Below are 23,654 nucleotides of genomic sequence, written 5' to 3' on the forward strand. Positions count from 1 at the left end.
TGGGGTGGCCAACAACTGGTTCCGGCAATTTATCAAGCGCCGTGGGCAGGCCTAGCGAGAGGTCGTCAGGGTTAAAAAATTGTATAGAGGTTGTTAGCAGTGATAGATTTGACGACCAGTGTGTGTACTCCATGTGAAAATTTATGATCTCGCCTCTCCGGTTGGACCATGCAATGCTGACCATGCAATTAGGAGAATGACATACTAAAAGAATGGTAGGAAATTTACCAACATTAGCAGTCTTGTCGTTGTTCTCATTCTGACGCATGTCCCAGCGGTCCTTGCATGATGAAGCCCAATGTTCTTCACTACCACATACATGGCACTTTCCTTTCTTCTTAAAAGTCTCCTTCTTGAAGTTGGCATGTTGTGGGGCTTTGTACTTGCCATCAAATCTTCCTTTGCCTGTAAAGTTGTTCTTGTTCTTGGGTTTGTGGGGTTGAATTTTTTTCTTTTGTACCAAGTTGGCACTAGAATTCCCCTCATGGAAAGGAGCGCGTTTGTCTTTTGCCTCGTCTTCTCTTCCACATCAAGAGTGCCAATAAGATCGACAACAGTAAACTCTTGCCTAGCAAAATTTCTCCACGAAGGAGGAAGCTTGGCAATGATGCCTCCAGGTAACACACAATTGAGGTGCTCAAGTTCCTCTGTGAGCGACTAGATCTCATGAGCCTGCTCTACAACGGAGCGGTCATCAATCATCTTGTAGTCATTATATTGCTCCATGGCGTACAATTCACTTCTTGCGTCTGAGACTCCAAACTTGGTCTCAAGCGCATCCCACATATCCTTACCGACCATGATGGTCATGAAGGGGCGACAATCTTGTCGCCAAGAACACTCAGAACAACACCTCGAAAAAGGGTGTCTGTAGCCTGGAAAGCTTGCTCTTGTTCAACATTAAGCTCTCCCTCTGGCTTGCCCTTAGAGGGGTGAAAACAATTCATGATGGTAAGCCAAGGAACTGCCCTCGCACGCAATCTCTTATAATTCACACCCTCAAACACATAACTCAAACACAGAAGGCTTAAGAGTAGTAGCAAATGCAATTGGAGAAAATTGCCTACACACATCAGGTTTTTGGATTGTTGAATAATTAGGCATTTTTCGGTAGAATTTAATCCAGAAAAACTATATGAAAAACATGATAGTGAAGATAATCAAGACAAACAACAAATTGTTGAAACTAGTCATACAATCGAAATCATAAGGAAAAGACATCATATTTATATTGATTGCTACTAGTAGTACTCCAAACACTAACCCTAACAAAAAGGATAGAATGACATACAAAGCAGCAGAAGCAGAAGCAGATGCACCGTTCGTCATGTCGTCGAAGAGGTCGTCGACGCTGGGGAAGAAGTCGTCGTTGGGCAACTCGTTGTTGATCACAGCCACGATGAACAAAGATCCAGCAGTCGCGCGGAAGCGCTCCCCAAAAGCCCGATCGCTCCTCTCCCGTACCGGATCACAAGAGACGGAGTTTCGGAGGCCTGCTGTCTCATTCCCTGGTACACGCCGGGAAGCGAGATGAGAAATAGATAAGCGGCGCAATGTTATGGAACGAAGCGATGTGTTGTGTGTCTTGTTGGGAAGAGGAACGACCTCTTATAGGCGTGACAATGTGAAACTGAAAATAGACGCACTAATTCCCATTAAGAAGAGGAGAAAAGGGCGCACTAAAAATCCTATTAAGTGGTCAGTTTCGTCTTTCATTAGTAGGCCAATCGTTTCAATGTACTAATGGAGAAATGAAACCGAAACAAAAACATTGATGCCATCAATTGAGAGATGAATGGCAACATTCACAACCATTTGGTTTCATTTTCCACCAGCGCAGAACTTTCAGCTTTTTTCTTGTCATGCATGAACGTGCCACATGGGCCTATGGGTTTCCCTACAAATTATTGGATATAACAGATGGTCTAAATCCCAATAATTCTAACAATTATACTGTCACGTCTTTTTACTGAAACTATTTTGGTTTTCAGTCGTTTCTTGGTCTCGTGACATAAATTCACATACATTCTTTTTTTCTGTTGTTTCTTTTCTCGTACATACATATATACATATACATGTCATGTTACTGGATGAAAAAATTGACTGAAGTCCAATTTGTTTCCAGTCAACTGTAATATAGACACTCCCTAAATAAAAGTAGCATTCTAATAAAATAGCTAGCATGTAGGCGCACAGGTTGATGACTAGTTAATAAGTAATGATATTTGTGAGTTCAGATAGCCTTCAACATTTACCATTTAATTGGTGTACTTGTGTCTTTTTTTATTAATAGTTTTATTTTTTGTTTTCTGAATTTATTCACTAAGTGATTTAGGGGATGTTTGGAGTGTGACTATGTTTGCCATATATTGCCGCATTATTTTTGCCACGCTTGTCACACTTGCCTTACTTGAGTTGCTCAGATTGTTAGCCACACTTTGGCTTGCCTAAGAGAATGTGCCACACTTTTTATGTCTATGACATGTGGGGTTTACTGCTCACAAAAAAAATCTTGCCTTAGGTGTGTCTAGAACCAAACACCCACCTAACTTGATCAAACTTACCTAAGGTAAGGTATGGCAAAGTGTGGCAAGGTGTGGCTAGGAACCAAACAGCCCCAAGTATTACCGTACGATATCAAATGCACTATAAGATGCAAGAAATTAATTAGTTATCATATTGTTCTAGATTTTATGATCCCTGAGCTATTACACGCTCCAAACGAGAACCATAAAATTTCCTGAAGCAAATAAAATAGAGATAAAATGAACTATATGATGCAGGAAAGAAATTATTTATTAGATTATTTTATATTATAGTATATGATTTTTGAGCTATTACACGTCCAAACGAGAACCATAAAATTTGCTGAAGCAAATAAAAGTAGCATATACAATACAAATAGTTAGAATTACTACATCGAAGTGACATCAAAGCATTATGTTGTTATAGCCGCAAGCAGTCTCGGCATCGGAGGAATATCAAGCTCCATTAGACCCTCAAGAACTCTGACCACTTCACCCATTGTTGGCCGCTCCAGCTCATTATCCTGGATACACCAACATGCTACATTGCAAACTCTTTCAACCTCATCCAAGTTAAAGTCACCATGTAATTCTGGATCTAGCAGGCTCTGCACATCTCCCTCATGAAGCTTGTTCATGGCTTGCACAGGGAAAAAAGCGACATGGTCGTTGCTGCTAGTGTGCACAACAGACGCATTCCTTCTTCCCGATATGATTTCCATCAGTACCATGCCAAAGCTGTAAACATCGACTTTTGATGTAATAGCAACCCCGCTAAGCCACTCTGGGGCAAGATACCCTGTAGTTCCCCTGAATGTAGTTAGAACCCGGCTAAAATCCCTTCCTATGACCGATGCCAACCCAAAGTCTGCAATTTTGGGGACAAACGATTCATCGAGAAGTACATTTTCTGGCTTGATATCGCAGTGTATGATGCATTCGCGGCAACTCTGATGCAGGTAGGACAATCCTCTAGCAACTCCGATGGCTATCTGATATCTGGTGCTCCAGTTGAGGACTGTGCCATTGCTTTGGAACAGATGGGAATCAAGAGAACCATTGCACATGTGTTCATATACAAGCAGCCTCTTATCACCATGACAACAGAAACCAACCAATTTCACCAGGTTGATGTGCTGGATCAGTCCAAGCGCACTTACCTCTGCCCTGAATTGCTTCTCTCCCTGACGTGCACCTTCAAGCCTTTTCACTGCTACACTAGTCAGGTCACTTAAAACTCCCTTAAATACAGTCCCAAAACCTCCTGCTCCTAGCTTCACTGAGAAATTCTTTGTAGCACGGCCCAAATCGGCGTATCTAAAGGCAACAACTCCAACACTACCTTGATTGGTGGCCTGTGATGACATACCACACCAGTTGAATCTGTTCCTTAAGATCACCAGTAGCAGCATGAGCATCAGCAACCCAAAACTGATAACGCTTGCAGCAATAACAGCTCCAGCTGCTGGTTTTCTTTTACTATCTCTTGTTGAACTTGGAACATCTCCCGCAGCAAGGCGAATGTACAGAGTATATTCAGAGCTGATCTCGATGCCATCATCCTTGTTTACACTGAACAACTCCCCTTGCCAAACAGAGCATTTGCTGTCATGGTAGGAGTAAGCAGTGCAGGAGCAGTTGGTGAGGCAGGCCCATTCGCATTCGCTCCGATTTGCAGGAGCATGCTGTAAACTCTGGGGACCATAGGGTAATGTCACACGAGCTATGGGGTGGAACACGTCTGTGGAACTCCTGTTGCCATTGCAATCCAGCGGAGTGTTTCTGGAGCACCCTCCTGTCCGGTCACCGAGCTCCCAATCCTGAGGCGACGTCCTGGAGAAGCTCTCCATGCACTCGCATGGCGGGTGCGAGTTGCCAGTGCAGACGGTGAACGGCCCGCAGGCGGCGTATGGGGTGCAGGGATCGGCGGGCTCGACATAGATGCTATGCCAGGCCTGGTTGTCCTGCGACCACACGTTCAGCCTGGTCTGACCAAACACGTCGATGAAGAGGAACGAAGAGATCTCATCTGGGGAGGTGTACATGTAGTACTCCTCCTGCTTGTTGTTGACGTATTCCGGGACGACCATGCTGGTCTGTGGGCTCATGTGCAGCAACTTCCTGAGTGCTGGGATCTGCATGGACGAGTGGTCGTCAGGCGACCACCACCAGTACACTTCGGAAGGGTAGCCTCGACGCCTGGCCGTCACCATCCTGGTGCCATTGGTTAGCAGCCCCACACTGAAGGAGCCGAGGCCCGGGTCGATCCGGCTCTTCCACGAGATGCCGACACGGTTCAGGCCGGTGAGCTTGTTCCAGCCGATCTTGGCGAATGGGAGGAGGATGTCGGTTGGGTTGTCGAAGCTCTCCCACAGCACCTCACTTGACAGGCTTTCTATGACGAGGTTTCCACTGCCCAAGAGGATGGCCCTGGTGGTGTTGGTGTTGGTTCTAGTATTGGAAATATTGGTGTTGGTTCTAGTATTGGTGATGTTAGTGTTGGTGTTGGTTCTAGTATTGGTGATGTTGGTGGACCAGATGGTGGATTGGGTGTTGTTGTCTAGGACGACAAGGTTGCCATCTTCTGAGATTTGAAGCTGTGTTGCTCTCAGATCGGGTCCGGCGATTGGCCTCTCCCGGTTGCCGACCCAGACGGGAGTGATGACATGGATCTTGTTGAACCATATGGCAAGGTACCAACCGGGAGAGGTAGATGAATTACTAGTGATGTTGCCGGCGCCGGGCTGGAAGAAGCCAAGCGCGAACTTGCCGTTGCTAGAAACGAGCTTGTCGCCGACAGCAAACGGCTGGCCTGGCGTGAGAGTATGGTCTTCTGTGGCTATGCTAGGAGGAATAGTGTGCATGGATAGGAGGAGGAGGAGGCCGAGGAACATGTGGAGGTTAGCCATGGCTGCTCTGCACGTATGTCTGCTTGCCCTGCCTCGGCACTGCTATTTAACGAAGGAGGCTTAGGAGAGTAGAGGGGGAGATAGGTTGAAGACAACGAGAGGGAAGACAATGCAGGCAAATAGGCGACGACGACGCTGCTTGCATGCGGGCTCAAGTTCGTCCAGTTGCTGATCAGGACAAATAGTGCAGACCTTTTTTTTGACAAATAGTGCCGACTTGGCGAGACCTAGGACCCAGGACATGCAATAAAGCATGGGTCCTGGGTGCTCACACCGGCCAACCATTCTAGTAAAACCTTTTTCCTGGGATAAATAATCTAGAAGCAACGTTAACACATATTTTCTTCGTTACAGAGCTCATATATGATTGTATTTTGTACACGCAAAATTTTGTGTAAACTTTTTCAGCATTCCGTACATTTATGCATTTTAAATAATTTTCTTAAATTCAAACCAAAGAATCAAAACCCAAGTAGAATGTGGCTACCACTGGGGGAAGAACCTGAACCACTTGTTGTAGAGACTTTTTATGGTATATCATACTACTGGAAATAGTGGGTAGTATATAATTGATCCAATGATCAAAACTGATCCCTGATTAATATTTTTAGTATTCTAAACATTAACAGTTTAGGGTGTCATTGCGTCTCCTCCCGAACCACTGACCGCAGGCGAATGTCTTATTTCTTCACGAAGATTAATTATGGAGATACTATCAACCTATCATCTCAGTATCATTATACACGCCTTATTTGTTATGCTCATACTTGTTTCTTTTTTTTCGAAAAATAAACTATATAGAGCAGAGCATGTTTATTTCATGCATTTAGCTATTAGTCTATCTAACTGAGAATATCATTTCATGCTTGAGACCGGTACGGTTGTTACTTGTTAAGTACTCCCTCCATTTCAAATTACTCGTCACAGAAATGAATGTATATATCTAGAACTAAAATATATCTAGATACATCCATACCCGCGACAAGTAATTCGGAACGGAGGGAATATATCTTGATGGTTAAGGCAGCTAGATATATAAGTGTAATTGTAACAATTGATCTCGCATAGATCTCTTCTGTTGTGTTAAGGCCTGTTTGTGAGAAACAGTCCTGTTTGTTAGAAACAGTGTCTTTAAACTGTGATAGCAGTTTTTTTAAGAAAAGGAGAATAATCCCTGGCCTCTACATCTGGGAGATGCATACGGCCACTTTATTAATTATTCTTGAGGACCTTACAAAGTATTACAAACAATATACCTGAATCCACCATCTTGGCAACATATGCCGCTACTCTTATCCATATGATGAAGGGATGCTAGCTGAGCCACTACCCAAACCACTCACCTAAACCTAACATCAAAAGCCGGAAGCCCCAGCCGAGCCACATACCGGGTCTGGGGCACAATCCGGTCAGACACACTCTTGTGTCGTCGCCGTCATCTTTCACAAGTCCGTCTTCAGATTATATTGAGTCTTCTACTTTGTGAAGGCCACTTCTGCCATCGACGTCACCATGACGCCAGACAGCTACCTCCTCCTGCGCGAGTCCATCTCCGCGCATCGGACACCGAGCCTCGACAGCGCCATGCCGCCGATCTTCGCCGCCATCAATGAGTGAGATGAAGAACCGCTCCACCACGGCAAGTACAAGGTGAGGAAGGGCGAGGTCGTCATCGGAAACACGGCTGGAAGATAAGCATCGCAGTCACGAGACATGCCCGGAGCAGCAACACGGTAGATCAGACAGGCCGCCACCAGGAACCAGATAAGCTCGCCATGCACATCCAGCATCCCCATGCCCAAGTCGGCGCCTTCAAGAAGGTGACGACGCTGTGGCGCCGCCGCCGCTTAGCCACCGGGGCTAGGGTTTTCACCCGGGCGCAGGGGAAGGGGAGGCAGGGGAGGTTTAGCCTCGGCGCCGCCACCAAGGAGGGAATGGCGTCCGAGACGCCATCGACGCCGTGACCGCCATCGGTGGCCAAGGGTTTCCCCCGGCCAAGCACCCTGCCGCCACCTCCGAACCAGACACAACATCAGCAGGCGCGTGCACGCCGGAGATCCAGGCTGGCCGGAAGTCATGCAACACGAGCGGACCAGATCGCCTCCGATCTGACGAGGGGAGCCCGGGGCCTCCCCGCGCCATGACCAGCGCCCCACCGGGACCTCGCTGCCCGCGCAGCCGAGGAGATCCGGTCTACCTCACCGACGAGCACTCCCCGCCGTCGGAGGAGCGCCGTCCGCCCCAGCGAGGCCGCCGCCTCAGATCAGCCGGCGCGGATCTGACCAGAACAAGCACAGCCGCGAAGAACACTGCGCCGTCACCGACCCGCGCGCTCCACCGTGACGTGCCGCCACCGGACAGCAGGCCGCGCCGCCCCGCACCGACCACCAGCGCGCGCCACCCGACGCGCCGGCCGCCGAGCTCCACCTCCGCGCCCGAAGAAGCAGCCCCCCGCGGCCCCTGTTCCAGGCAAGGTCAAACGAGATCCCGCCGCCACCGGCACCGCACGGGCTTTGCCCGACGGCACCTGCCAGCGACGGCGGGAGGAGAGGAAGGAGGTGGGGGTTGGGTTCGGCGGCGGCTAGGGTTGGGCGCCCGGGTCGCCCGCGCGCGGGGGGTGGGGGGGGCGACACGGGGCTACGGGTCTCTTTCTGTGATAGCAGTACCTTGGTTATATTGAATGCGGGCCAATTCCTTACCATGTTGCTGAATGCTGATTGATTCGAGACTGAACTGTGGCTGGGTCGTAAGCCACTTGACCAATTGTTTGTACGGGTGCATGCACTCAGTGCTGTAGCATGCAATAGAAGAGCATCTACTTAGATACAATCCCGTACGTCTGCACTCTAGCTTGACCAGTCCCAGGACTTGCAATGAAGCGTCGTTCTTGGTGACCCATACAACTGAACCGAGCAAAAACCACCCTTCTTCGAAACAGACAGCTGAACCACCTGTTCAGGGACCTCCCATCTCAAGCCATTCAAGTCTACCCATCCCATGGTCACCAAGCAAAAACACCACATTGCATAGCTACGTCTACAGGCCTGCTTATACAGGCAACCGAACTTAATTACTTGCGAAGTCCCTTACCTCCCCGAGCTAGTGGCGACTGGCGACCGTGTGCACCAAGAGGTGGCTGCAGTGCCCGCCAAGCTCCGGCAGCACGAGATCCCCGTCCGGCGGCGACGTCGGCTCCCATCCCATGCAGCGACGTTGCAGGCTCCGCGTGCCAGTGTCCACCTAGCCGCGGCGACTAACGACTACGGGGTTGAGTGCCTAGGGTTGGAAATCATCAAGAAAAAGAAATGTGTCTAGGGTTCCTGTAGGGCCTGGCTGGGTCGTGCAGGGCCGAATGCTTTTTTTCAACTTAACGTGCGGTCCAGTAATATAGGTCCATGTGTCCACGAACCAGTACCAGCTGAAAAATAAACTCAGCCCTTCCTTTAATCTAGCGACCGCCGTCCCCCTCTCCAACCGCGCCGCATTCCCTCTATCTGCTCGCCTCCGGTACAGCGGCCGCCGTTCACCCTCTCTAAGTCTCTATCAACGTGTCCTGCTTGAGTTGCTTCCGGCGGTCCGATCGACTCCATCGCCAGCATGCCACCTAGGGTTCGTGGGCCGCCAGGCCCTCCGTCTCTCCGGCAGACGGCACCAAGAAGGCAAGAACCGCCACCGCACACACGCAGCCTGTGTGTGTGAAAGATTGTTTCTCTTTGCCCTCTGGTCCGTCATAGTCCTGGGCATCAGAGTTCAAATTAATAATACTTAAAATCAAGGTAGCACATGAGGCTGCAGAGGCGAGCAGGTGAGAGCTGCTCTTTTTAGCAGTTACAAGTTGTTATTGTTACCCATCGTTTTTAATGTGATTTCGTTCAAATTTATAAGGATTGACAAATTCATTATCATTTGGAGTCCATTAGATATTGTAATGGACTGAGGCTCAGCAATAAAATATGCCATCAACTGACGCAGTTACTCCATGAATGTACTTTTTAATCTTTAGATTGTCATCTCTATACTTGAGAAAAAGGGGAAGTGGCCTATAGGTCAAAACCACAGATCCAGTGCTAAGCATTTATTATGTACCGCGGAATATAAATTTCCTAAATTCGGTTGCTGCATATTTGGTGTTCTTATATAATGACATCCAACTGACAATGTTATGCTTACATTTACTTTAGGATGTGAGAGTTTGGCACAAAAGTTTGTCCAATTTAACCGGCAATGAGCATCTGCTTTAATTTGATTCTGCATTAATGAAGTTTGGAAACTGATATGCCTCTGAGAGACTGATATTTCTGGGTTGCTGCATCGGTGTGGGCCGTGACGGCGTAGTGGCGGTCTACGGTGGTGGTGCGGGGCGGTTCGTTGCGGCGGCGGGACAGGCTCCGGCGTGTGGCCGTTGGCGAGCTGCTCGTGTGGATGCCCCTTGGTCCTCTAGCGGCGACATGATGTGGTCTTTCCGGCGCCTCGCGTCGTTGGGCGAGTGTCCGGTTCCTACCAGATGCAGATCCAGGCCGGGAGCCGAGGTTGGGCGTTGCAGGGTGCGACGTTGGAGAGGTGACGGATGTGATGGGTGGTGCCGATGCAGTCGGGCTGCCTGTTACCGGCAGGGGTGCAGACATCGACTTGGTCCGCTCCTGCTTCACCTCTTCTCCGACCTGCTGGCTCCCTGATCGATCTGGTCGTTTTGGTCGCTGCGGCCTTGTTGCCGGTCGGTGCATCTCTTGCAGCCATGGAGGGTCTATGGTGTGTCTTGTTACCTGGGCGGCGGCCCGGGTGGTAGGTGCTGCGGTGCTCGTGGGCTGAGCTTGTGGCTCAGGTGCGGGCGGTTAGCGACCATGGCCGTGTGGGCGGCGTGGTGGCTGGCGTTTTGACGATCTGTTGTGGTGAAGACGGAGTTTTGCTGCCGGGATGAAAACCCTGTCTGGCTTGGCCAGGCCGATGGAGGTGGCGCCAATGGACGTCGTCATCTTCCTGAAGTCTCCGTTGTGGTTACTCATTTCCCTTCGTCATGCTCCGGATGAAAATCTAGATCTTTGGATCGGCCGGTGGCGGCGTTTTGTTCTGTCCTTCTTGAAGGCACTGTCTTGGAGCTCTCAGTTCATCCTCATTCAACTTCACCTCTTCGCCGGTTCTCCAGGAAGAGCTCTGGTGGCTCTTTAGCGTCTACTTCATGTCCTTCGGGGTGGTGTTGTTGTAGGCCTTTGGCACCTATGTATCCGGCCTAGGGTGAGTGTGTGTTGGTGTGTTGTGTTGTGGGTTGTATTGACCAGTTGTTGGTTGTTGCTTTATATATAAAGCCGGACGAAAGCCTTTTTCGGTAATGTGTATTTTGTTATCAAAAGATGCTGATGGATGCAGAAAGAAAGGGAACCAAAGTGCTTTTTCTTTGAAGTTCATCTTAGAAATCATGTTATCTGTCAAAGTATAATACATTCAATGGCTTACTTGCTGTTTTTATAGGTGCTTCTTGCTGAACGAGCCGAGTGATGTGCTCTTTCCTAAGGCCATAATCTGTTCAGGTAGCTGCTCTTTCTAAAGGTGAATGGCATGCTTATTTTTTTTATAGCTCTTTCATGCTTAATGAATTTTTCACATGGTCTATTCCCTAAGGTCAAAATGTGTTCAGGTAGCTTCTCTTGGAAAAGGTATATTCATGCTTCGTTGTGTCATCTTTGCTGTTGAGTTTAGATTGAATAGCCATGTTCACCCTACTTGAGTGCTTAACATTTAAGACTATGTCCTACTGTTTTTTCAAGACTATTTATTTCCTCATTTGCTGTTCCTCTAGTTAATATTGGAGCTTTACCTCAAATAAAAAAATTATCCATACCAAAATGATGCTAAATAAACTGAAGTTCCCCAATAGAACGATAACTAAAAGTAATAAATATAGTTGAAACCTTTAAACACCATAAATAGAGGCAACATTCTAGTAAAAAGAAATAGCTGAACAAACTACATGCATTTCAGACCGATAGATGTGCCAACTCTTACATGTTTCTTATCTTTCAAATATGTATGCATAGATTTTTGTCGCATTTCAAATGTGAACATATTCCGACAGATGATTTTAATTTTCACTAAATTACCCAGTGTGCAGGTGTACGGGTTGATGACTAGTTTATAAATAATGATATTTTTTAGTTCAGATAGCCTTTAGCATCCAGCATTTAATTTGCATACTTATGTCTTTTTAAGCAATAGTTGTATTTTTTAAATTATTGTTTATTTTTTAGGAAATTATTCATTAAGCAACTTAGAATTCCAGTAAGAGATCAAATGAACTATAAGATGCAAGAAAGAAATTATTTGTTATATTATTTTATATCTTTTGATCTTTGTGCTGTTACACGATCCAAACCAGAACCATAAAATTTGCTGAAGCAAATAAAAGTATCATAGACATTAGAAGTAACTAGAATTATTACATGGAAGCGACATCGGAGCATTCTGCTGTCATAGCCGCAAGAAGCCTTGGCATTGGGGGCATATCGAGCTCCTTTACACCCTCAAGAACTCGGACCACTTCACCCATTGTTGGCCGGTCCAACTCATTATCCTGGATACACCAACATGCTACATTGCAAACTCTTTCAACCTCATCCAAGCTGAAGTCGCCATATAATTGTGGATCCACCAAGCTCTGCACATGTCCCTCGTGAAGCTTGTTGATGGCTTGCACAGGGAAATAAGCAACATGGTCGCTGCCGCTAGTGTGTACCACAGATGCATTCCTTCTTCCTGATATGATCTCCATCAGTACCATGCCAAAACTGTAAACATCGACTTTTGATGTAATAGCAACCCCGCTAAGCCATTCTGGGGCAAGATACCCCATTGTTCCCCTGAATGTAGTTAGAACCCGGCTAAAATCCCTTCCTATGACCGATGCTAACCCAAAGTCCGCAATTTTCGGGACAAATGCTTCATTGAGGAGTACATTTTCTGGCTTGATATCACAGTGTATGATGCATTCGTGGCAACTCTGATGCAAGTAGGACAATCCTCTAGCGACTCCGATGGCTATCTGATATCTGGTGCTCCAGTCGAGGACTGTGCCATTGCTCTCGAACAGATGGGAGTCGAGAGAACCATTGCACATGTGTTCATACACAAGTAGCCTCTTATCACCCTGACAGCAGAAACCAACCAATTTCACCAGGTTTATGTGTTGGATCAGTCCAAGTGCACTTACCTCTGCCCGGAATTGCTTCTCTCCCTGATGTGCACCCTCAAGCCTTTTCACTGCTACACTAGTCAGGTCACTTAAAGCTCCCTTGAATACAGTACCAAAACCTCCGGCCCCCAGCTTCTCTGTGAAGTTTTTTGTAGCACGGCCCAAGTCGGCGTATCTAAAGGCAACAACACCTACACTATCTTCATTGGTGGCATTTGACGACACACCACACCAGCTGAATCTGTTCCTTGAGATCACTAGTAGCAGCATGAGCATTAGCAACCCAAAACCGATAACGCTTGCAGCAATAACAACTCCGGTTAGTACTGGTTTTCTTTTATCTCCTGTGGAACTTGGGAAATCTCTGGCGGCAAGGCGAATGTACAGAGTGTATTCAGAGCGGATCTCGATGGCATCATCCTTGTTTACACTGAACAAATCCCCATGCCAAACAGAGCATTTGCTGTCTTGGTAGGAGTAAGCAGTGCAGGAGCAGTTGCTGAGACAGGCCGATTCACATTCGCCCCGAGTTGCAGTTGGAGGAATATCCTGTAAGCTCCGGGGGCCGTAGGGCAATGTGACACGAGCTACGGGGTGGAACACGTCTGTCGAACTCTTGTTGCCATTGCAATCCAGCGGAGTGCGTCTGGAGCACCCTCCTGTCCGATCACCCATCTCCCAATCCTGAGGCGACGTCCGGGAGAAGCTCTCCATGCACTCGCAGGGCGGCTGCGAGCTGCCGGTGCAGACGGTGAACGGTCCGCATGTGGCGTATGAGCGGCAGAGATCGATGGGCTGGACGTAGATGGTCTGCCATGCCTGGTTGGCCTGCGACCATACGTTCAGCTTGGTCTGACCAGACGTGTCGAGGGAGAGGAATGTGGAGGAGGCCTCGTCAGGTGAGGTGTACATGTAGTACTCCTCCTCGCTATTGTCGACGTATTCCGGGACGACCAACCCTCTGGTCTGTGGGTTCATCTTCAGCAGCGCTCGGAGTGCTGGCATCTGCATCGGCGACTCGTCGGGCGACCATGACCAGTAAACTTGGGAAGGGTAGCCTCGGTGCCCCACCATCACCATCCTGGTGCCATTGGTTTCCAGCCCCACACTGAAGGAGCCGAGGCCCGGGTCGATCCGGCTCTTCCACGAGATGCCGACGCGGTTCAGGCCGGTGACCTTGTTCCAGCCGATCTTGGCGCCGGGGAGCGCCACGTCGGTTGGGTCGTCGAAGCTCTGCCACAGCACCTCACTTGACGGGCTTTCTATGACGAGGTTTCCACTGCCCAAGAGGATGGCCCTGCTGCTGGTGGTGGTGGTGGAGGTGGCGTTGGTTCTGTTTCCGGTGATGTGGGTGGACCAGACGACGGATTGGGTGGCGTTGTTTAAGACGACAAGGTTGCCTTCTTTTGAGATTTGGAGCTGTGTCGCTCTGAGGTCGGGTCCGGCGATCGGCCTCTCCCGGTTGGCGACCCAGACGGGGGTGATGACATTGATCTTATTGAACCATATGGCAAGGTACCAACCGGGAGAGGTAGATGACTTACTACTGATGTTGCCGGCGCCGGGCTGGAAGAAGCCAAGCGCGAATTTGCCGTTGCTGGAAACGAGCTTGTCGCCGACGGCCAATGCGTGGCCTGGCGCCAGAGTATCATCTTTTGTGGCTGTGGTAGGAGGAATAGTCTGCACGGAGATGAGGAGGAAGAGGAGGAGGATGCTGAGGAACATGTGGAGAGTAGCCATGGCTGCTCTGCACGTATGTCTGCTTGCTCGGCCTCGGCTCGGCTATTCAATGAAGGAGGCCTAGGAGGGGAACTTTTGGTCTATGGGGACATATGCATCCTATATGGGAAATTTTTTTAGTAATTCAACAAAAAGTCAAAAATTCCTGAAAATATTTTTGAAATAAACTTGACCTTCTATTGTATTCGTAAGAAAAAAATCCATGAAAAAAATATCCCTTTGACTTCTTTTCAAAAAAGACAAATTTTTGGCTAAAATAGTGTGAATAGTGACCTATAATAGCAAATAAATTTTGTCTTTTTTGCTGTGAGGTCAACTTTTGTTTTTTTTTCGTCGGGATTTTTATACTAGTGCAAAAGTAATTCAAGTATTTTGTCAAAATAGTTCTTACCTATTTTGACTTTTTATTAAAAAATTAAAAATAAATCCCCATATAGGGTGCATATACCACCAAGAACACAAGTGTATTTCCCAGGAGGCCTAGGACTATAGGAGAGGCAACGTGAGGGAAGACAAGGCTGGCGAATAGGGGACGACGCCACTGCAAACGGGTCAACTTAACCCAGCTGTTGCCACGAGAAAAATCGTGCAAAACTTTTTTCAGCATTCTATACATGTATGCATTTTAATAAGTAGTTTCTTAAATACCAACAAAGGAACCGAAATACTATAAGTAGGCTGTAGCTACCATTGGGGGGGGGGGGGGGGGTGCGAAACCTGTTGCTCACCAAGTTGGCCGCTTGTTGCATACATGTTGTGTTGTCACATTACCTCATTCAACTTGTTGAACAGCTTTGCAGGGACCACATCTCATCGGATTCAAAGAGATAACCGCATGTGGTAGACACCGGAGCAAGTTGAAGAACCAACACTAGCAAGTAGCAACATGTGAAGAAGAAACACTATATGGCACTATAAACATTTGACTGTTCAAGGCATCATTACATCCACTCCGAACCGCTGACCTTTGGGGAATGTCTTGTTTCTCCATGAAGTTCAGTTATGGAGATAATACCATTTCATTCATGTACTGACGACGACCTTATTTGTTATGTCCATAGCTACTTCCTTTTCTTTTTGAAAAACAAGGTAGACAGAGCAGAGCAAGATTATTTCATGCAGTTAGCCATTGGTCTGTCTGAATGATGAGCTATTTCAGAAACAATGAACACAGTTTCAAATTCTTATCATGTTGCTGTTGCCGAATGCTGATTGATTCTTGACAGCACTGGCCACTTGACCACTTGTACTGGGTGCATGCGCTGTAGCACGCAATACAAGAGCATCTTTGATGCACTGTAACATGTAGTGGGTCTGGCTTGGCCAATCTCAGGACCTGCAATGAAGCTTCGTCCTTGGAGGTTTATTTCCTCGGTCAACAACTGCAAGCCAAACCATCCTATTCAAACACAGACAGTTGAAGAAGCCAATACCAATTTAATATCTCTATAATACATATCAACATTGTTTCTATATACATTTTAAAAAACATTTTCAAGTGCTTGATTAACATTTTTCAAATAGAAGATTAACATTTTTTGAATGCATAGTCAACATTTTTCTTATACACTTAAAAAAATTAAGTGCTTGATTAACATTTTTCAATTAAATGATTATCATTTTCCTAATACTTGGTCAATACTTTTTCTATGCACATTTAACATTTTTCAAATGTTTTATCAACATTTTTTCAAATGCAAGATTAACATATTTTTTAATGGATGGTCAACATTTTTTCTATAGACATTTAACATTTTTCAAATGCTTGATTAACATATTTTCATATGTTGGATTAACATTTTTATGTACAATGATAAAAGAATTCATTATTTTTTAATGCATGGTCAACATTGTTTCTATACACATTTAACATTTTCCTAATGCTTGGTTTAACATTTTTGAAATACTTGTGCAACATTTTTTCAAAATCTTGATTAATATTTTTATATACATGATCAAAATATTTCATCATTTTTTAATACATGGTCAGCATTTTTTGTTTACACATTTAACTTTTTTCAAATGCATGATTAATATTTTTCAAAACATTATGTAAAGTACTCCCTCCGTTCCAAATTAGTTGTCGTGGTTTTAGTTCAAATTTAAACTAAAACCACGACAAGTAATTTGGAACGGAGGGAGTACATTTTTGTAATGTATGTTTAGAGTATTTGAAAGTGTAAAAAAGTGAAAATGGAATTGCAAAATGAAATAAAAACATGAAAAAAAGTAAAGAAAATGAGGCAATGTACTACCACGAACTGAGCCGGTCCATATGCTCGCGCTCACTGTGAATCGCTTCAGCGACCTGGAAGCTTTGACTCGCTGAACGCGAGACATAGGCATGCCCCTCACGAGCGAACTACAAGCGGAATAGGAGATGCCTGATTAGCCAGCTACACACGTGCTTACTACAAGCAACCGAATTTGCCCGCTAGAAGTAGTGAAAATAAGGACCCAAGAAGACCATGAGAGGCCCACATTAGCCTGGCCTGCAGCTAGATAGTAACACGCTCTCTTCATCATTGATGTTCTAGCTTTTGTCCTAACTCCCAAGTCAAAATTTTAAAACTCTGATCAACTTTATAGAAATAAATAGCAGCATTTATGACACTAAATTAGTACCAGTAGTTACATCTTGAAATGTATTTTCATAATATACCAATTTGATGTCATATACGTTACTACTCTTTTCTATATACTAGTTGGTCAAAAATTTGAAACTTTAATTTGAGACAAAAGTTAGATGACTTATTCGTGAACGGAGTGAGTATCTTGTCACTTTGCCAGCTCGAGATGCTCAAAGAGGAAGCCCGGCCCAAAGCCTCCCAGGCTGTCGCCACGCTGTCTAGAAAGAGTGCCGCGTCGCTGATCAACAAACGGCGGGTGTTCCTAAAAAAAGGCGGGTCTGCCAGGTGAACAAAGAGCACAAATGGTCCTCGCCAAGTGCGTTGGCTATCTACCAAGGACATGCCGCTTTGACAGGAGGCTATGGCCAAACTCGAAGGAGGTTGGTCGCCTGGTCGATGTTCCTCCATGATTGATCAATGGATACTACCTTCCGCAAAAAAAAAGATCAATGGATACTAGTACAATTTTAATATACTGTGTCGGAAGGTGTGAGGTCTCAACGCCGGTACCCGTTGAGACTCTCTCATGGATACAGTTGTGGTTTCAAATGGGTTCCTTGTGTGTTTACAAGGTACCAAAATAACTGAATTTTTTAGTAGAAAAAGAATCTATCTATTCATCATCTCATGGTTGCACAAGAAACATTAGACAAAAAAAAAATAAGTACATCCGGATCCGTAGACCGTCTAGCGACGACTACATGCACAAGAGTGAGCCGAAGGTGTGGCCGTCATCGTCCCTTCCTCGCCAGAGCAGGACAAAATTTGTTATAGTAGACAGTAAGGAAGTCATCGTGCTAAGACCCACAGAACCAGCATACCAGAACAACAACTGTTGCCGATAAAAAGAAGCGTAGATCAGAAGGATCCAATCCATAGAGACATGAATAAAAATTGGATCCACGGAGATCCACCTATCTAAACCACAGGTCAAAAGTCTTTCCATGTCACCATTGTGTTTGCGTATCTCTAAACCCATCTCTCTACATTACTGTCACTTGCAATGTCTTTACTTTCCATTGCTTGTACTCTAGACTTGTATGTGTAGGGTGTTATTTGCCTTTCTAGGTAAAGCTAAATCAGCCAAGAATTAAAATTGGAAAAATAGTCCTTTTGTTTTGACAATTAGTCTTTTTTTTATAATACGCACAATCATGTGTATCCTATATTCATAGGAGACACACGTCCAGAGTTTTACAAAGCCCCACGGCCTCCACCACACATGTACAATATAACAATTACTCGCTACTCACTCGCCTAGCTAGTTCCGCAAAATGTGATGACAAATCACCTCTAAACAAGCCGGCCACAACCCAAGACTTGCTCTCCTCCAAGATCCTCCGAAGTCCGGAGCACTAAAGTCGTAGAAGGTGTTACTTTGTTGAACACCAGGTCATTGCGATGTTTCCACATAGTCCAGAACACCAACAACATCATCGAACTGAAATCTTTCCGGGCTATTGCTTGAGGCATGTGGGAGGTGCTCCAAGCAAGGAGCGTTTCCGAGGCCATAGGCGTCCACTCTGTTGCGCCCCAACTGTTCAAAACCTCAAAAACATACTTTCAATCCTCTCTTTAGACATACCTTCGATCCTACAAAAAGATATAGCCGCCACTTCTGTCATAGTGCTCGTCGGAGAGCCAACCAGGGGCGGAGCTACCTCCCGACGACCCCGGGTAGCTGCCCGGGCTGCTCTGACCATTCTCCACTAAGTAGTACACATAAACCATGATTAGCATCACTAATTACAGGGGCAAATGGTGGGCAGCGTCACTGTATATAGGCTTTGCCCCGGCTCCCTGAGTTGGCTGGCTCCGCCACTGGAGCCAACCATGCAGACCACCTCCCGAGAACCGCTTCCCCAGTATCCATGTACAGAGACACTAGAAACTGGCCACATCACAGCGCACCAATCACGGTAGGAGGAGCAGATGCACTTCCATCCATTCCTAGCCCGGTAACCACCAAGTTTGGGTCAACGCCTCCACTGTAAGAAGCGCCCACACGTGCATCCCCGGCTAGTCCCGATGGACCTGGGGGGACACGAACCAGTGAATGCTGACGGCCGCCGCCAAACAAGCCTCGACCATAGCCCTCTGGCCTTGTACCAAGTAAGCTCGCATGACGCCATGTTTGTGGCCTTCGGCGTCGATCTGTCCATCGTTGCACTGATTCCACGACCACCGCCGCTGCCCGTGAGGAGGGGAACCTCACCGCCCGCAACCACCACTCAGACCGAGCCCAACCTTACCCACCCGGAGTGATCACTCCGACCCACCTTGAGCCGATTTCTGGTCCGCGTGAGCCCTAGGTCAACTGCCGTCGGCGGCTTGGACATAGGAGAAGGAAGATCGCCGCCTACCGGAGCACTCTTCCCAGGTTCACGCCGCCATCACTACAACAGACTCGCACCGCCACCCACCGTCGGCCACCGAGACTCACGTGCCAGGCAGCTACACCGCATCCACCGGCTGCTAGTATCGTTCAGCCCGAGTAGCACATCAACCAAGACTAGCCCACTCACGGCACCCGCAGCAAGCTAGACGCCAGATCCGGGTCGTGCCCATCCTAGCCGCCACCATCATGGGCATCTCACTCAACTGGGACTTAACGAAGTCTCAATCGATGTTATATTTATGAGATCTTACATTTAGATCCAAAGCGCATCGCCGGAAATCCTGAAATAAATCCAGGAATAATGCGAGCACCAGGATTTGAACCCTGGTGGGTTGGGGATACCACTGTCCACCTAACCAACTCAACCACAGAGCTCATCAATTCGCCAAAATCAATTTTTTCTCTCTCTTAACTGTTACGTCACTTGACTGAGACTTGGTTAAATCTCAGTCGATTAAGACCTAGCAACACCCAACTCAGCGTCTTATCATGCACATGGCAAATGGCGTAATTACCTCTTATACCTCTTCATATCCTCAATGCTTTATTTACCATAGCCGTGTGAGCGGTTCGTAGAGCTCATCAATTTTGGGTAGACGTATACATAGTTAATAAAATATCTGCGTGTCTATAGCAGAACTGCAGAAGTGAATCATTTGCTTCAGAAAATTCATGCTCGATTGAATGGTGGATCGGTGGAGGCTTCAGCTCCGTCGTGGTGTCGCCGCGGCACCGATCTTTTCCCAGACGGCGTAGCCGTTGCCGTGCGCCGACGTTGCGAACCCAGCCGGGATCACCGCCCCGACGTCGTATCTGGACCCGATTTTCACCACCACCTTGCCGTCGATCTCGGCAACGTAGGCATCTCCTTCGTGCATGAGGATCTTGAGTGCGCTCGTCGCCGTGATGCCGTTGCGCTTCCTGATCGCCACCAGCGCCGCGATCTCATCCTTGAAACCCCAGGTGAAGAAATGGTCGTAGAACTGCGAATCATCGAGACAACAGATTTTAGTTTCCTGAATGAATGAGTGGTCATGAATCATGGGGTGGGGTGGGTTCCAAAGTTGGTTTGCTTACGATGCATGGGGTGCCGGGGTGGGTGAGGATGTATGCGTAGCCCTGCATGACCTTGTCGGAGGGGAATGGCCACAGGGCCTGCGTGGAGCCTGTGTCGTGGTTGTCGACGAAGGTGACGGCCTTGGCCGGCCACCACCCCATCACGCCGGGGGCCTTCCCCTGCGGGTCGATCAGCCGCCACAGCTCGCCCTCCACGGCCGCGTTCAATATCCCCTTGGTCGTGAAGTCGAACACCATGCCTGCCGACGCCGCGCCGCCCACCTTATCCACCCAGTTCACCAGATTCTGCCGGTGCGCGTCCTGGTCGTAGTTGGGCTTGCCGTCGCCGCCGGTGGCCATGTTGTCCCACACCTCGGCCACGGCGAGGCTCGGGGACGTGCCGTCGATGTACACCTTGGCCATCTCCGGCGAGTAGCCCCTGGCGAAGTCGAGCCGCCACGCGTCGAAGCCCAGGTCGCTCTTGAGCCAGAGGAGCCACTCCTTGAGATCCCGCTGGACGCGGTCGTTGAGGTGGTCGATGTCGGGCGCGGCGGCGAAGTCGGCGCCGGTGTCGAGGTTGGCGGTGCCGTCGGAGTAGGTGGTGTCGTCGCGGCAGATCATGTGGGGTCCCCAGTTGAGGCGGCCGTCGGAGGTGCCGCCCTCGAAGATGCAGTAGATGCCGCGGCTGTCCTTGTAGTCGGCGCAGCGGTGGTTGATGACGATGTCGGCGATCGCCTGCACGCCCTTGCCGTGGAGCGCGCCGATCAACGACTTGAGCTCCGCCGCGTTGCCGTACTTGGACGCGTCGATGTCGTACAGCCGACCTGGCATGTAACCTGCACCCGACCCGAGTCGATCGTTTTAGTTCGCATACTGTATACTTCTTGATCGTATTTGCGCATTTTGTTCATCGAAAAATAGAGTAGGAAAATAAATGCTTTTGGTAGCTGTCGAAACATCGTGCTCGACGAAATAACTAATTACTACCAGAATGTTCTCCACCCCATCGTGCTCAACGAAACATCTCAATCGAACTTAGCATGTTCTCCACTCCACGCTTCTATTGCTTCTAGATGCTGAGATACGGATGAATTTGGTCGGGAGAGAGAGGGACCTTGGGTGGAGACGGAGTGCGAGGGCGGCGGCAGCCAGACGTGGGTGACTCCGGCGGCGGCGATGTCGTCGACCTTGCCCATCATCATGTTGTACCACCCGCCGCTCTGCTTCCACGACTCCCAGTTGAACCCCTGCAACAACCATTAAGGCATGAACAAACATCCATTATGCTCCCACAGTTACTTAAGCTCCTTAAATACATGAATCAAAAGGGAACCATGAGCGTGCGTGCCTGAAAGAGGACTTGGTGGCCGGACGCAAATCCGGCGAGAAGCAGCAGCAGCAGAGAGAAGCAGCACAGGTTGCCGTTCTTCCCCATCGCGCGCGCTAGTGTCGATCTCACACTGTTCACTGCACTCTTCTTCTATGGATGAATGATGGCTACACTGGTGATTGATGGTTACAAGTGTTCGACGTGCTTGGTATTTATAGGCAGTCGATGCCATGGCAGTATTTAACACGAGCTACGTCCCCGTGGAGTGTTGCTTGGAGGCACTGCATGGATACCAGACTCCGTTACGAGAAAAGGTGCAACAGATGATGGTCAAGTCAATCCGGGCTGGCACAAATTCCATGGGAAAAGATAGCACTATCCAAGTTGGGATCGAAACACAGCGTTGCCCTTACTTTTTGGACCCCTTAGTTGGCGAATGTTCGCCAGGAAGGGGGAGCGGATGACACTTGCGAACGATTTCATTGGCATTTTAAGTTGTGAGGGGATGACAGTTTTTTCAGACTAACATCATAGTTTCTGTCAGAGAAGACAATTTTTCGTTTAAAACTGGCACTGTTTGATCTTTTTTTAGAACATAGACGTCAGGGACGTCCGACTTTAAATTAATAAAGCCCTCAACACAGGCAGCGTGCACAAACATACAAACCAAACAGACGGAACCGAAGCTAGTCAACCATGGACTTAGGCATGCCACAAAAAGGCAACGACAACGAAATAAAGTGCATTACATGGCATATCCAGCCAAACTAACGAGCACGCGGGCTCGGGGGTAAACCATGACCAAAAGGGCTGCCCATCCCTATGAGGCAGCAGACGGAGGTGACGGGGCTCGAGACGCCGAGTAGACGGAGCGAAGACGTGCTAGAGCTTGGCGGTGGAGATCAGAGTCCTGTTGTCTTCCCAGCGGTGCCCACTGCTGCAAAAATAAGATGCATTTGAAGATTACATCAGCGGGGTGAGAGGGAAACACTCCCTCAATAGTAAACTTGTTACGAATATACCATAAGGCCCATAGCATGGCCGAAGCACTCGTCCACATGATCCGGCGCAGAGAGCCCTGGACCGAAGATAGGTGTGACATAAGCTCAGAGCGTGAGCGTGGATCCCAATCCACCCCGGCGGCCTCACGGACCGCGCTCCAAGCAAAGCGCACCAAAGGACACCGGAAGAACACGTGGTCAGCATCTTCCGGGTCACCACACAAAGCACAAGGACCGGAAGCAGGGCCATTGCGCTTAGCTATATTGATAGAGGTAGGAAGGCGATCTTGGCATAGTTGCCAGAGGAAAACCTTAATCTTAAGCGGGATTCGCGCCTTCCAAAGCCCCGTGGCTGCCGTAGGGGCATGGCCGCGGCACAACTCTCTATAAAGGGACTTGACAGTGAACTTGCTAGAGCCCGAAAGTCTCCAAGAGACCAAGTCTGCGGAGTCCGACAGACGCACATTCGCTATCAAAGCCCGTAGGCGATCCCAATCTTCCAGCTCCGGCCCCGAAAGCTCCCTTCTAAAGTAGATAGGGGGCGGGGTGGCACTAAGAGCTGAAGCAACCAGTTGGTTGGGCTCAACAGCGATGGAATAAAGTTGGGCAAACTCCGACCAAAGAGGATGCTGGCCTATCCAAACGTCGTGCCAAAAACGCGTGGAGCGACCGTTATTAACCGAGAACCTCGCGCCCCTGGCAAAGTATGGTTTGAGGGATTGGATGGAGTTCCAGAAAGGAGACCCATGAGGTGCTGCCTCAAAGAAATTCCCATGAGGGAAGTATTTGGCACGAAGGAGGTCAACCCAGAGGCCGGTCCCTCCTTGGGACAGCTTCCAGATCCACTTGCACATAAGCGCAATGTCCATCAGCTTAGAGTTG

General features: G+C 48.2%; 2 protein-coding genes, 1 long non-coding RNA gene and 1 pseudogene across 3 annotated transcripts; 1 reads left to right on the forward strand and 3 right to left on the reverse strand.

Moving 5' to 3' along the window:
- Window positions 1–2,801: 2,801 nt before the first annotated feature.
- Window positions 2,802–5,483, reverse strand: LOC125523159 (G-type lectin S-receptor-like serine/threonine-protein kinase At2g19130). The gene has a single exon (XM_048688214.1). It carries the CDS (start codon window positions 5,432–5,434, stop codon window positions 2,939–2,941), a length of 2,496 nt encoding a protein of 831 aa, XP_048544171.1. The 5' UTR covers window positions 5,435–5,483; the 3' UTR covers window positions 2,802–2,938.
- A 3,432-nt stretch (window positions 5,484–8,915) lies between these two features.
- LOC125523161 lies at window positions 8,916–15,506 on the forward strand. The gene is made up of 3 exons (XR_007290126.1): window positions 8,916–9,239; window positions 10,901–10,959; window positions 15,158–15,506. It is a non-coding gene; the product is annotated as an uncharacterized LOC125523161 (long non-coding RNA).
- Window positions 11,742–14,413, reverse strand: LOC125523160 (G-type lectin S-receptor-like serine/threonine-protein kinase At2g19130). Its single transcript, XM_048688215.1, has one exon. The coding sequence runs from the start codon at window positions 14,355–14,357 to the stop codon at window positions 11,865–11,867; it is 2,493 nt and encodes an 830-aa protein (XP_048544172.1). The 5' UTR covers window positions 14,358–14,413; the 3' UTR covers window positions 11,742–11,864.
- A 4,423-nt stretch (window positions 15,507–19,929) lies between the features above and the next one.
- LOC125524493 lies at window positions 19,930–21,938 on the reverse strand (annotated as a pseudogene).
- Between the last annotated feature and the right edge of the window lie 1,716 nt (window positions 21,939–23,654).

This window comes from Triticum urartu, chromosome 7 (assembly GCF_003073215.2).
Source record: "Triticum urartu cultivar G1812 chromosome 7, Tu2.1, whole genome shotgun sequence".
NCBI classification, from domain to species: Eukaryota; Viridiplantae; Streptophyta; class Magnoliopsida; order Poales; family Poaceae; genus Triticum; species Triticum urartu.

What these genes read in the sequence shown, in the direction of transcription:
- LOC125523159 (XM_048688214.1), bottom strand. Translation starts at nt 5,434, where the DNA reads ATGGCTAACCTCCACATGTTCCTCGGCCTCCTCCTCCTCCTATCCATG.
- LOC125523160 (XM_048688215.1), bottom strand. Translation starts at nt 14,357, where the DNA reads ATGGCTACTCTCCACATGTTCCTCAGCATCCTCCTCCTCTTCCTCCTC.